Source organism: Magnolia sinica, chromosome 2 (genome assembly GCF_029962835.1).
Source record: "Magnolia sinica isolate HGM2019 chromosome 2, MsV1, whole genome shotgun sequence".
NCBI classification, from domain to species: Eukaryota; Viridiplantae; Streptophyta; class Magnoliopsida; order Magnoliales; family Magnoliaceae; genus Magnolia; species Magnolia sinica.
The window spans coordinates 27,211,023-27,225,613 of record NC_080574.1 but is presented as its reverse complement, the minus strand read 5'-3'; the positions used below and the strand labels follow the sequence as shown (position 1 = coordinate 27,225,613).

Here is a 14,591-nt window from a genome sequence, read left to right as displayed (position 1 = left end):
TGTCACTGGAGAGAGTAAGTCAGAGGGTCCATTCTATCAAAAGTCCCATACATTCTCACTTGGGAGCCATCGGATCAGAGGGATCACTGCTGATCGGATAGATGGTAGTTGGGATGCATGAGAATGTCCATCCAGTTTACTTTGCAGAAGCAAGGATCTGTAAAAGGATGCAAATGGGGTTTCAGTACACGATTAAACAGAAGAAAGGACTCCGAGTACTAGTGTAGTCAATAGTTTTTAACCATAGTTTAGAAACCTGAAAACTCAAGACTCAACTAGATGTTGATCCAGGTCGGGTCGACTTGAATACTCAATTCAAGAGAAAAGACATAAATCAAGACTTTTAATAATAAAAATATATTTAAAACAATTACACCTAAAAGTATTAAAACATTAGAAACAAGAAAACAAAGGTTTGTGTACCTTGCTGGTTGGGGCTGTACGCTAGTGGATGAGAGGTTGAGGGTTCGACACCGAACTCCTCTACCAGAACCAAGTTTCCTAAAGACTCGGCTCGAAATCTCCCCATCAGGTTGACTCGGCTAAGTTATGACTCGAGCCAGCAAGTGTTAAACCAATGTTTTTAACTTCAACAAGCTACATCTTTAGGGGCAATTTGCATCGCCTGGGATAGTATACCTCCATGAAAATAACCTCTGATGCTGCATATGATTACTTGCTGCGCCTGTATGTTGATGTCCTTTCAAAGTCCAAACATTGCGTTTTTTATGGTATTGCGGTAAGCATTTTCTTCTCACACCTCCAAACCAAACCAACCTAAATTTTTGTACGTTTAATATTTGCAATGTTGTAATCTGCAGGAACAAGCATCAACAATGATACATTCAACTAACAAAACACCATTTCAAAACCAGATTCATGCAAAAATGAAAAATCAGCAACTTAAGAAATTCCACCATAGTACCAAGATACAAACTGAGTTGAAAGAGAAAGATACAACTAGGACTCCAGACAAGTAGAATATCCTTCCAAGGACTGGAAAACTCATAATGAAAGCACAAGGAAGAGATGATGGAGGCAGGCCATAGTCTCTCTTGAGGCTAATCCATCATTCATTTCACCAAGCAAATTTTGATGACCGAAGCAGCACCTATGCGGTGCAGCACCACGACTGCATCACCTGGCTTGCACAAACCCCTCAAAGTTGCAGACTTGAGGGCGGCATCCAAGATCACCTCTGTTGACTCTGCATCAGTGGCCTTGGCGGAGCCTTCTGCTAGCAGCGGAATCAGGCCCCGGTAAATCAGGCTGTGCCTCGCTGGCGTCTCATCGCTGATCATCCAATCAAACGAGTCTGTCGTTAAGATGGGGACCACTACCGAGAGTATAGGCACAGCGGGTCGGTACTTGGCCACAAGTTTGGCCGTGGTGCCACCACGCGTCAGCACGACAATGAGCTTGGCCCTGGCCTTGTTGGCTGTACGGACGGCTGAGGAGGCGAGGCTCTCCAGTGGGCTCATGGGCAGTGGTGTTGACCGTATCATCTCCTTGAAGATGGCCCCATAGTCGAGGGAGGACTCTGCCTCGATGCAGATACGAGCCATGATCTTGACAGCAAGCTCTGGGTATGCCCCAGCTGCACTCTCACCACTGAGCATGACGCAGTCGGTGCCATCAAGGACAGCATTGGCAACATCGGTAGCCTCCGCACGTGTCGGACGAGGGGACTTGATCATGGATTCAAGCATCTGGGTGGCGGTGACAACAGGCTTGCCTACTAGGTTACATTTGTAGATCATCATCTTCTGGGCAAGGAAGATCTTCTCAACAGGGATCTCCATTCCAAGGTCACCTCGAGCAACCATGAAAGAGTCTGTCTCCCGTAGGATTTCATCAAAGTTTATTACACCCTCCTGGTTCTCAACCTTCATATTCAAACACCACGAAACAAAATGATGATCTGTTAAAAGAACTTCCCTAAATAAGGCTTTAGAATGATGCTGATTAAAGCAAGCTACAAACATGAAAAAAAGAAAGAAAGCGTGGAGCTATCACAAGTTTATAGATCATTAGAACTGTATGAAACGACGGTAGAATACAGATTCTTCAACAACACAATTTTTTGTTATTACAGCAGCAAACATTAAAGTAATGTCACAGGACCTTTGTTGCATAAGCACACGCACACACATTTACATATGCACATGATGCATTGACACAAACATCTATATACATACGTGGGCAAGTGATTGCTGGAGCTAATCAGCTGAATGCATTCACGTGCATGAATGGCAAACACATCCCACACCCAGAGGTAGGTCTGTCAACAGGTTGGGTTCGGGTTGGGCCCTAGAGTACCTGTAACTGGCTAACCGGGTTCTGGTCCTGCTGGGTCAGGGTCATGTTCTTGAAGACCCAGCCCTGGACCCGATCACGTCCTTAGATCTAGGTCTAGTTGGTTTGGATCAACATAGAGTATTTATATAGATGGCTTTAGATCACACACATGTGCCATTTTGACACATGCATGGTCTGTAAATGGGGGCCCTATTCCATTGCTAGAATAAACAATGTATATTTAACATGCATAACATCACCATTAAAATTAATTGGACCTGACCAGTGTTCGAATTATCTCCGATATTATCAAATATCTCCAATATTATCTTTATCTCTAGCTCAACGATACCAATACCACTGGTAGGGATACCGATACCGCTGGTAGTATCAGAAATTTCAGGTATTAGCAATGTATTGCTAAGTATCGCCAACGTATCAGTATCGCTAATGTAATCGTCAATATTTTCAACCGTGTAAATTCTAAGTGTCGTTTGTATTGCCAATGCATCAATATTGCCAATGTATCGCCAATATTTTCGACTATGTAAATTCTAGGTAATGCTTGTATCATAAGTGTATTGATGATATTTTAATAATATCGCCAACATATTGACATCATCAAAATTTTGTTTACTAGAAAAAAAAAAATCAATTTTTTTTTTTCATGGGCACATGGTTGTATGTAGCGTTCAATTTGGCATTGATAGTATTGATAATATCTCGATATTATTGATGTTGCAACATGCGAGATATTGAGACCACAATATTTCGTTTCCTTTACAATTGTTGATGATTTCTTGGTGAAATATCATGTGTTGGTGATATTTTGCAATATCGATGGATGTTTAGATGGAAGGTTGGATGATTAAATAGGCCAGAGGGGATGGTTGGACTGATTTCTTACAACAACACATGCTTTTAAGGCCCCATTAAATGGAAACTTGTCATGTATGCATTCTTTTTTCATTTTTTATTTCTAAATATGCAAATATGTATATTTTAACATCTCCTGAAGTTTCGCTGAAAATTCCACTGTTTTTTCTTTGTTTCCCCGCATTTCCGGTTATCAACGATATTATCGGCGATATCGATATTGTTTCTGTATCCCTAGCAAGCAAAACTTGTAGCGATACTGATACTTCGAACACTGGACCTGACCTGATCCGGACACAACTTGACCCGAGCCAACTTGATTTTAATTGGGTCCCAAAGGCTGAAATCCAAACCCAATCCAGTTACTTGACAGGTCCAAAATATTGGACCCAGACTCATTAAAATTGGGTTGGGGTCCATCAGGTAGCTGCAGGTCCAAAAAATTGGACCCGGACTGGTTAAAATCGGGTTGGGTCCATCAGGTAGCCACAGGTCCAGGTACCCATCAACAGACCTACCCAGAGGATAATCATGCATGGAGGTTGTGTTTCTCCAGTTAAGAACCCTGTTGCAAAATCAGCCCAAAAATGATGTGAACATGCAATGGGAGAGAGAACATGCATGATTCTGCATGGCATACACTCGCATGCAAACCCACACGTTTTGCTTCTGTGTGCATATTTCATCATAAAGAAAATAGTGGTAGTGGCTGAAACATTGATTTACCAACCTATGTAATTGCATGCAGTGCACAATTGAACATGTTAACATGCAAAGAGAGAACATATGTATGATATATAAGTGCCAGCACAGTACCATGAACCAGAAGAATCACATGACGAAATATTTAGAGGATGTCATAACAAACCTTGGACATCAACTGTATGCGCTTTGCATGCGGCCCAAGAACCTGGCGCACGTTAACAAGATCTGATCCCTTGCGCACGAATGACAGAGCAATCAAATCAATATTGTTGGGCACGCCCCACCCTAAGATGTCCTCCTTATCCTTCTCTGTGAGTGTGGGGAGATCCACCACGATGCCTGGAAGATTGACGTTCTTCCTCTCACCCAGGACTGCAGTGTTCTCACAACGGCACCTCACAGTTCCAGAAGCCGGGTCACAAGACAAAACAGTGAGAGTAATGGTACCATCCGCACACAAGATGGTATTTCCAGGCTTCAAGTCTACAGCAAGCTTCTTGTAACTCATAGAAATCATGTTAACGTCACCCTTAATGTCGTAGTCAGTAGTAACTGTTATTTCCTGACCCTCCTTTAATTGGATCGGTTTTGCATCCTTTAGGAAGCCAGTCCGAATCTCAGGTCCCTGCAACAGGAGACAAACACAAGTAAGACCTCATGACAGAAATTAAAAAATAAAAATAGATAAATCAATCAAGTAGCTTCCTGGAAAAAATGCGAACTTGGAAGTCAGGTCAGCATCACCATGAGAACAAAAATGACTGAGATGCGATGTTGCACGGACCAAGGAAATGGCTGTTTTGAATTGTCATAGCTTTTTATACTTTACATGGTTGCAAGCTGTAACCATCGTCAAAAGGCCATTAAATTAATGCACCAGTGACATGAGGATACATTACATTTATTATTAGCTAGATAATGCCAACATATTCTTCTAAGAATGTTGGACATGGACATGGTCACATGGAGAGTGGTGGAATTCTGCAGCTAGGGCTTCACAGTCACAGCCATAGATGGTTGATGGTGATGATAATGGAGACAGACGGCCAACTTGTAACTCTTCCAATATTAGCTATATTAATTATATAGGTGGCACCAATGATGATGGTGGCACACTCAAGAGTGGGGCTGAGGGCAATGGTGGTGCCAACCATGGAGGTGATGGAATCCATCATGTGCTTATGTTATATGAGGAATATATATATATATATATATATATATATATATAGAGAGAGAGAGAGAGAGAGAGAGAGAGAGAGAGAGTAATGCTCACACACAACTAGTTGGACGGTCCAACTAGTTGCCAATTTGAGTGTTAATTAATGCTAATAAATAACGCCCACAAGAAAGTTATTTTGAAGAGTAAAAAAGCTGTTAGCCTGGGTGGGCCCACCATAGCATTAATGAGAAATCCACTCCAACCATCAGGTGAGTCACACCATGTTAGACTTAGTGACCGGAAATAATCTCCATCCGTAGTTTAGGTGGACCACACAATTGGAAATAGTATACAACGAAAGTTCACCCTCCAAACAGTTTCCCTTGGTATAGCCCAGTTGAATAACATAGGCCTGATTTTTGGGCATCAAGACTAAATTTTTATGTGCTATCTAATGGTTGGAGTGGATTTCACATAATCATCATGATGGGCCCTATAAAAATTAAAGGTGGAAGTAACTCTCCAAATTATTTCCCTTGGTATAGCTCACTTGAGTCACAGATTGGCTTGATTTTTTAGCTCATGGACCATCATGGGATTATACATGTAATGATCGGAGTGGATCACACATACATATCAATATATATCCCATAAAAAATCAAGGTTAAGTGTACATCTACAATCCGTAAGTTCATCCCTAAGTTACCGTAAAAGTGATACATTTCCAAGAGAAATAGTCGTTTAGTTTAAGCAGTTGGGCAATAATCTACTGTCTAGCGTATGATAAATTTTAAACTATTAAGTGCATATAAAATCCAACCCTTCCAACAGTTTAGCCCCAACGTGAGGATCATTCATTACAATGATTGTTAGTATTTACCTATCAAGTGGTCCACACCATATAAAAAAATAAGTATACGTTGGTAACTGATGACCATCCAACTGGATATTAAGGAGTAATGAAAAAATGTGATTCTTATGATGGTCAACCTATTAGAGGGTTTAGATGTCATATAAACATGAAAGGTTGGAAGTTACTAGTGGTTAGACCTTGATATATAGTCCAAACCATTGGACATGAAACTTAAAAAAAGAGGGTCCCGGATTCCGTTGTCCTTTAATACCGAAGTCAGTAGAGGTGCTCTGTGGGCCCATTATAATGCATGTGTTTTGTCCACGCAGTCCATCCATTTTTCCATATCATAGTGGTACATGATCCTAAAAATGAACCAGATCTAGACTCCAAGTGGACCACACCATAAGAAATAGTACTGATTGAACGCTCATCATTGAAAACTTTATAAGGCCCACTACTATGTTTATTTTCCATCCAACCTGCTGATTAGGTCTCACAAATCTGGATGAAAGGAAACACAAACATCGGCTTGATTTTAGAGGATAAATAAAAAAGATAATAAGGCCCATACATCATGGTGATCCACTTATGCCTTAGATGTGCCTCATTTGGTTTCATGCCCTAAAATAATATAACAAAATGGATGGTTGGCTTGGATAAGTTCTAAATATCATGGTGGCCCCACATAGCCCTCTCTAGGCCAAGGACTTGATTCATTTCCAAATGTACAGGCATTAAATGAAGAGAGAAACAGGAGGAGGAGAAATATTTACAAAGAAAATGGGATTACTAAAGAAGCTATACACTTGATATATTCCGATGATGCACCACACATCTTGAAAATCTGGTCCGTTAATTAGGTAGGGTCCCTTATAAGTTGTGAATGATAAATTTTTATTTATTTTTATGATAAATAGTATGATATCATCTATGAGAAAAGTGAGTTGTTACATATCTATTTCAATAGTCCAGATTCAACTTACATGTATTGCTCTAGTAGTGATGATCAGTTACAAATTTTTAGTATATAAAATTTTATTAGTGGGCCCTATTTGATGAACATGTTGGATTTATGATACATAATTCCCATCATACTTATGTAAAACTCAATGTCACATATCCTCATATATGCATTTCTTATATACATATATATATATATATATATATATATATATATATATATATATACATATATATATTGAAGAGTGTGTTATATGGGGAATATGGTTGGGGTGGGCCTACCGGAGATGAACGAAGGAAGGAGAAATCGGAAAGATTCAAGGGGATTATCATCCCTCCTCTCGGATCAGATAGAAGCAAGAACAACGATCCTGGAGAGTCAGGTTGGGGTGGGCCTCCCGGAGATGAACGAAGAAGAAATCGGAAAGACACAAGGGATTATCATCCCTCCTCTCAGATCAGAGCCTCTTCTTCTCTCATTCTATGTGAAGCTCCTCCCTCCAACCCTCATTCCGACATATCCATATCCACTCCTCATGTAAATCTCCAATTTTCTCCTACCACTTCTAATTCCATTTCTTTCCCCTCTCCCTCTCTTGAAGATCATCTTCCTTCGGTTCCTTTCTCGTTTGGTCTCAGCTAGAGAGGATAGAAGGAAGGAGAACAATCCTGGAGAATCAGGTTGTGGTGGGCCTCTCGAAGATGAACGAAGAAAAATCGGAAAGATTCAAGGGGATTATCATCCCTCTTCTCGGATCGAAGCCTCTTCTTCCCTCATTCAGTGTGAAGCTCCTCCTTCCATCCCTTATTCTGACATATCCATATCCACTCCTCGAGTAAATCTCCAATCTTCTCCTACCACTTTTAATTCCATTTCTTTCCCCTCTCCCTCTCTTGAAGATCATCTCCCTTTGGTACCTTTCTTGTCTACTCTCCCTTCCTCCAACTACTTGCAAATTGGGTCTCTAGGGGAAAGGGGCTTGATTCTTAGGCTGAATGGAGACCTTTGGGCAGAGGCAATGTCGGTTCCTCCCGTTAGGGCCACTTATGGGAGGTGAGACTCTATTTATAACATCCATCTTTGCTACCCGATCCCCTTAACTAAAGACCAATTAGATATTCTAGTTGACACAGTTAAAAAGAAAAGATGGGTAAAGGACGTTGTCTGTCATGTTGGAAGGCTCCTCTTGGGAGTTGTTTTTGGAAACAAAGATGATGACTATTACGACCTATTTTGATTGGTGGCATATAAAGGCCTTCAAATCAACCACATTCATGATCCTAGCTCTATATCTAGGAGGCCGAAAAGGAACAGAGAACTAATTGATCTTGGAGTGGAGCCCGAAGGGGTTGAGAATTCGAAGGGGACGAGAATCTTTATCAATTCCCAAATGAAGGTTCTCTCTTGGAATGTTAGGGGCCTTGGGTGTCCTCAAAAGAGGGCGGTTGTCAAGAAGAGTTGTATGAAATCAAAGGCGACAATATATTACTTTGTAGGAAACTAAACTTCAACGAGTGAATAGTTCTATCATTAGATCGATATGGGGTAATTAGAAGGTTGATTGGGTTGCCAAACGTTCCCAAGGTTCTGTTGGGGGTGTTATTGTGATGTGGGAGACGGGCATATGGAGAAAAGAAGATAGTTGGGTGGGTGATTTTTTAGTTAATATCATTTCCAAAGATATTTCTTATGGATTCAAATGGAAGTTTTCAGGTGTCTATGGCCCGAGTCGTGCCTCTTCCAGGAGCAACTTTTGGAAGGATCTCTCTCTTATCCATAACAGGTCAACCCTACCATGGTGCATATGGGGAGATTTCAACGTTGTCAGGTTCTCTTTTAAGAAATCTTTGGGAGATAGGGTTGACCAATAGTATGTCTAGGTTTGCAGAGTAGGTTTCAAACCATGAGTTGATTGATTTGCCACTGGGCGATATCAGATTTTCCTGGTCTAATGGTAGGACCCCTCCAACCTCTACTCTCCTGGATAGATTTTTGGTTTCACCCGAATGGATAGAATCCTACCTATTTGATCGACAACAAGGACTTCCCAAACTAGTCTCGAACCATTGCCCTATTTTACTGGAGGTCGACGAAATCAACTGGGGACCCAAACCCTACATATTTGAACGGGCTTGGTTAGAAATAGAGAATTTTAATGGTCCAAGAGTGGTGGGCTTCTTTTGAAGTCAGCAGAAGACATGGCTTTGTGTTGTCTAAGAAACTTCAATTGCTAAAATCTAAACTCAAATCCTGGCATCACGAATTTTTTGGTTCTAGGGAAAAGGAGATGGATGATATTCTCGTTGTGTTGCAAAGCTTGGATATTAAGGAGGAATCATAACAACTATTTGATGAAGACCAAATTCTGAGACAGGTATTCAACGGATTACAAGGCTAGGATTAAGGAAGATGAGATAAAGTGGCGGCAACGATCTAGAGCGATTTGGCTGAAAGAAGGCAACAAAAATACTAAATCTTTTCATGGCGTCACCAGCGCTCGAGCTCGCGTTAACTCTATCTCCTCTATTGTAGTCGATGATAAGGTTATATCGGACAAAGACGATATTACTGAGGAAATTGTTCATTATTTTTCATCCTTGTTATCTAAGGAGATTGTAGTCTGTCCTTGATATGATAATCTGAACATTTCGATTCTCTTGAATGAGGATGTAATATTTTTGGAGTTGGATATTTCCAAGGATGAAATTAAAGAGGCTATATTATCATTGGAAAAGGAGAAATCACTTGACCCTAACGATTATCCAATTTTCTTCTTTCAACCTTTTTGGTCCATGATTTCTGAAGACTTATTTCTGTTCATTGACAATTTTTTTAGGACAGGCTACCTTCCCGAGGAACTTGGAAGCACCTTTATTGTGCTTATTCCCAAAGTTGAGGGAGTTGTTAAGATGGACTTTCGACCCATAAGCCTTATAGGTAGTCCTTAAAAGATCTTGGCTAAAATCTTATGTCAGGGACTGTGAAAGGTAATCTCTTCCATTGTTTCTAACTTCCAAAGTGCTTTCGTAGCAGGAAGACAAATTCTAAATTCAGTTTTAGTTGCTAATGAATGCCTAGATTCCACGAAAAGATCAGGAGTCATGTGTAAATTGGATTTAGAAAAAGAATATGACAAAGTCGATTGGTCCTTTTTAGACTATATGCTATTGGATTTTAGTCATATTTGAAGACAAGGGATATCATCTTGCATCTCTTCTGCAAGATTTTCTATTCTTATTAATGGGTCGCCATTTGGTTTTTTCAGGGCATCTAATGGCCTTTGCCAGGGAGATCTCCGTTCCCCCTTTCTTTTCTAATAGTTTCGGAAGCTTTAAGCAAGATGATGACTCGAGGACAGGAAACATGCCTATTTCAAGGATTCCGAGTGGAAATTTTCCCAAACCCTATTAATCATCTTCAATTTGCAGACAATACTCTTCTTTTCTGTGAAGCTAAGGATTACATGATAGATTTTCTCAGCATGTCCATTATGTTGGTTTGAGGTAATATCTGGTCTTATAGTTAATAAATCCAAATGTGAGCTCTTTGGGATTCATATATCCCCAGAGCTATCTTCTCAGTTGGCAAATTCTTTTGGCTGCAAGTTGGGATCTCTCCCTACTTCCTACCTTAGTCTTCCTTTATACGTGGGGAAACCTCCCCTATTTATTTGGGACAAGATTTTAGAGAGAATCCAAGGCAGATTGAATACTTGGAGAGGTATGACCATGTCCCTTGGGGGGAGGCTTACTCTCCTCAAAGCTTGCCTATCAAACTTGTATGTTTATTTTAAGTCGTTATTTAATTGTCCTTCTCTAATTTTGCTAAATAGATGAAATGAGGAGAGATTTCCTTTGGCAGGGAGGTTCAGAAGAAAGGAAATTCCATCTCCTAAATTGGAAGGAAGTCTGCTCTCCGACCTCTCTTCGAGGAGTGGGTATTAAGAGGCTTAATATGGTTAACAAGTCTCTGATGGGTAAATGGGTGTGGAGGTTCTTCCAGGAAGATGACAGCTTGTTGAAATCTATTCTGGTTGCTAAATATGGGACTCCCCCCAATGGATGGTGGCTTAAGCAGTCTTCTGCTTACCGAATGTCCTACACTTGCAAAAATATCAACAAGCTTGCCCCCTTGATTCTTTCAAGATCGAATATTTTGGTGGGAAATGGGAAAAGAGTTCATTTTTGGATAGATCCCTGGGTTTTAGATCAACCTCTTATTTCAATTTATCTGGACCTTGCTGCCCTATCCACAAACGTGGATATCCTTGTGGCGGATTGCCTTTTCTAGCATGGAGAAGAGTGGAATTGGATCCCTCCCTTGAGGGATTTGAGGTATTCTAAGATAAGAGGAGTCTCTAACTTCCCTCCCTTCTCTTTTGCAGGATATCAAGATTAACAAGGAATTGCAAGACTCCATGAGGTGGAGAAAGGCATCCTTTAGAGTATTCTCAGTTAGCTCTTTCTACACTGACCTCGTGAAGGCGGGAGATCAGTCTCTTTCTACCCCCACTTCAGCAATTTGGAAGTATGATGCTCCCCCCAAAATTGCGGATTTTGGTTTGGGGGAGCAAAATCCTCACTATGGATTATCTCCAAAGACGTGGTATGGTTCTCCTGAATGTCTGTCTTTTATACTTCAATTAGGCAGAGACTGTGGACCACCTCCTCCATTGTTCGTTCTCGTTCGGGATTTGGAATCAGATTCTCTCACTAATGTCGGTCAGCTGGGTCATGCCAGGGTCAATTGGGGACCTCCTTATCACATGGCATGCCGAGGACGGAGAAAAACTAGGGAAGAGGAAATAGCGATTAGCTCTCTTAGCGGTGCTTTGGACGGTTTGGGGTGAAAGGAACGATTGGTTCTTCCGCAACAAGAGAAGATCTGAGGCTAGGGTCTTCTTGAGGATTACCCAATTCCTGCGTGATTAGGTTCCATGATGTTTTCAGGGATTTCTCCCAATGGTAGCACTAGGTTGTTGTATTTTAGCTTCTCCAGGTTTTTCTTTGTCTTTTGGCCCTCATAGTTCCTAGGTTGGTTTTTCTGTTTTTGTCTAGGTTTGTCTTTCTTGTTCTCTGTGTTTGTTTCTTCAATAAAATATCACCTTATATATATATATATATATATATATATATATATATATATATATATATATATAAGAAACAAGTGCTAAGAAACACCCACCTATGATCTTCTCTTTCTTCTTCCACCTATAGGTTCTAGAGCTCCAAGAGGGTTGATTTAATGGTTGAGATGGGCTTAGGATGGTTGGATTGAGAGATCTTGGGCTGCAATGGGGGCTGGATTTTCTCTCTAATGGTGGGACGTCCAAGCTCTTGCTAATGGAGAAATGAAGAAGAAGAGAGGGAGGGAGAGAGATAAGAGAGGGAAATAGGTAATCATTGCTAGGCTAGACAATAATTGCACATGGGGGTAAAGAGAAGCATGCTCTCATCATTACATGTAAGAGGCATGGGGCTAGGGTGACATCATCCTACCCTTGGTAGGCTAGGGTGATGTCACCATCATGATTACTTGTAGAGATATTTCTCTACCTGGACACCTCGGGTTCCGCAACATGCGATCAACGGCCGGGATAATGCGCGGGCCAAATCTCTCAATCTAAGCGTTGGATTGGTGCACGAGACGCGGCGTTCGAACCGCGGCGACAATGCGGTCGGGATGACATGGGTCTCAGGTTGACAGGGTGTGACTTATGGTCGCTCGCAAATGCTATCTACAGGTAAGGCTGTACACGAGCCAAGCTAGCTCGAAAAGCTCACTCGGCTTGGCTCAATTTAGCTCGACTCGAACAATGAATCAAGGCGAGCCAAGCTTTATATGACCCAGCTCGTTTTGAAAACAAGCCAAGTTCAAACATAGTGGGGTTTGACTCGACTCGACTCGAACTCGACTTGGCTCGAAGCTCGAGCTTGAGCTCGGCTTGACTCAAATATATTATCATTATTGTTGTTGTTGTTGTTTTTGTTATTATATATTAATGTATATTATATTATATTTAAAAATTTTAAAAAATAATAAAACATAAACCTTATCGTACCCATCCGTCTCTCTTATACCATTTCCTTTCCTTACCTAACCCGCCACGCCCGAGCTCCCCTCTCTCTCTCTCTCTCTCTCTCTCTCTCTCTCACACACACACAGTATTAACAACAATGTACGATCTATGGTTTTATCTAATATTACATATGTGTGTGTGTATTATTAATTAAATATTTGATTTGGGGGTTGGGTCGGGCTGCTGGGTTAAGTCAGGTGTGGGTTGCAAGTTGGGTCAGGTTGAGAGCAAGCTCGACTCGACTCGACTCGACTCGAGGTAAGCTCGCCTTGACTCGATCCATTAGCTCGCCTCGAGCTCGACTCGAAAGTTTTGGCAAACAAGCCAAGATTCAATAGTAAGCTCGAGGCCGAGCTCGAGCTTGAACTCGAGAAGAGCATGGACAAGCCAAGCGAAGCTTGGCCCACCTCGACTTGACTCGGCTCGATGCACAGCCCTATCTACAGGTCGCGGGTTGTCGGAATTCGACGGAGAGGATCGCGAGATCCTAAGGAACGGAATGGTACTAGGACACAGGCCTGACAGCTCTCCCCTCCTATTAAAAATTTCGTCCTCGAAATTTACATCACGCAGAACAAGGCAAGGAGGAGAAAACATGGCATCGCATATATAGATATATCAATCAATACAATACGAATCATAATCAATCTACAAAAAGTTGGGGATAACGCTCTCTAATCTCAGCCTCGCACTCCCAAGACGCCTCACCAACACTATGATGACCCCACTACACCTTCACCAAAGGAATGACCTTGGTCCAGAGGACCTGCTCCTTCCGATCAAGGATGCGAACTGGCTGCTCAATGTAGGAAGCATCCTCACGGACCTCAAGTGGCTGTTAATCAATCACAGGAATGGTGTCTAAACCACACTTCCGCAGCATAGAAACATAGAAAACGTTGTGGATGTCAGACAACTCTGCTGGTAAGGCAAGCCTATAGGCCACAGCGCTAACGCGCCCAGTGATATCAAAAGGTATAATAAATCTCGAGGCGAGCTTGCCCTTCGCTCCAAATCGAACCACACCCTTCATGGGTGAGACCTTAAGATACACTCTATCCCCAACTTCGAACTCCGAGGGACGACACCGACGGTCAACAAAACTCTTCTGCCGACTCTGAGTTGTGCGCAACCTCTACCTGATGATATCGATAACCTCTAATGTTTATTGCACAAGCTTGGGGCTTAGGAGACAGTGCTCTCCAACCTTAGCCCAACAACTAGGAGATCTACATGGTCTGCCATACAAGGCCTCAAAGGGAGCCATACCAATAGTCGTCTGATAGTTGTTGTTATACGCAAACTCAGTCAGGCACAAATGCTCATCCCAGCTGCCCAAGAAGTCGATCACACAAGCCCGAAGCATATCCTAAAGAATCTGGTTGACCCTCTCGGTCTACCCATCGATCTGCGGATGATACACGGTGCTAAACTGCAAGGCAGACCCCATCGCCTTCTGAAAGCTCCTCCAAAACTAAGATGTGAACCTCGGGTCTCGGTCAAAAACGATCGAGACTAGGACACCGTGCAATTTCACGATCTCATCAACAAACAATCTGGCAAGCCGGTCCAACGGCCAAGTCACACGAATTGCGAAAAAATGTGTCAACTTCGTCAGATGATCCACGACAACCCAGATGGCATCATGACCGCACTG

General features: G+C 41.8%; 1 protein-coding gene across 3 annotated transcripts in view; it reads right to left on the bottom strand.

The window, feature by feature from the left end:
• Nucleotides 1-761: 761 nt before the first annotated feature.
• Nucleotides 762-14,591, bottom strand: part of LOC131236789 (pyruvate kinase, cytosolic isozyme) — a 28,622-nt gene continuing 14,792 nt past the window's right edge. For all 3 annotated transcript variants that reach the window (XM_058234225.1, XM_058234224.1, XM_058234223.1), the window contains exons 3-4: nt 4,043-4,504; nt 762-1,886 (exon numbers count right to left, since the gene is read on the bottom strand). In XM_058234225.1, the coding sequence (XP_058090208.1) occupies nt 1,074-1,886; nt 4,043-4,504 (1,275 nt within the window). In that variant the 3' untranslated portion in view covers nt 762-1,073. The remainder of the gene's footprint in view (nt 1,887-4,042; nt 4,505-14,591) is intronic.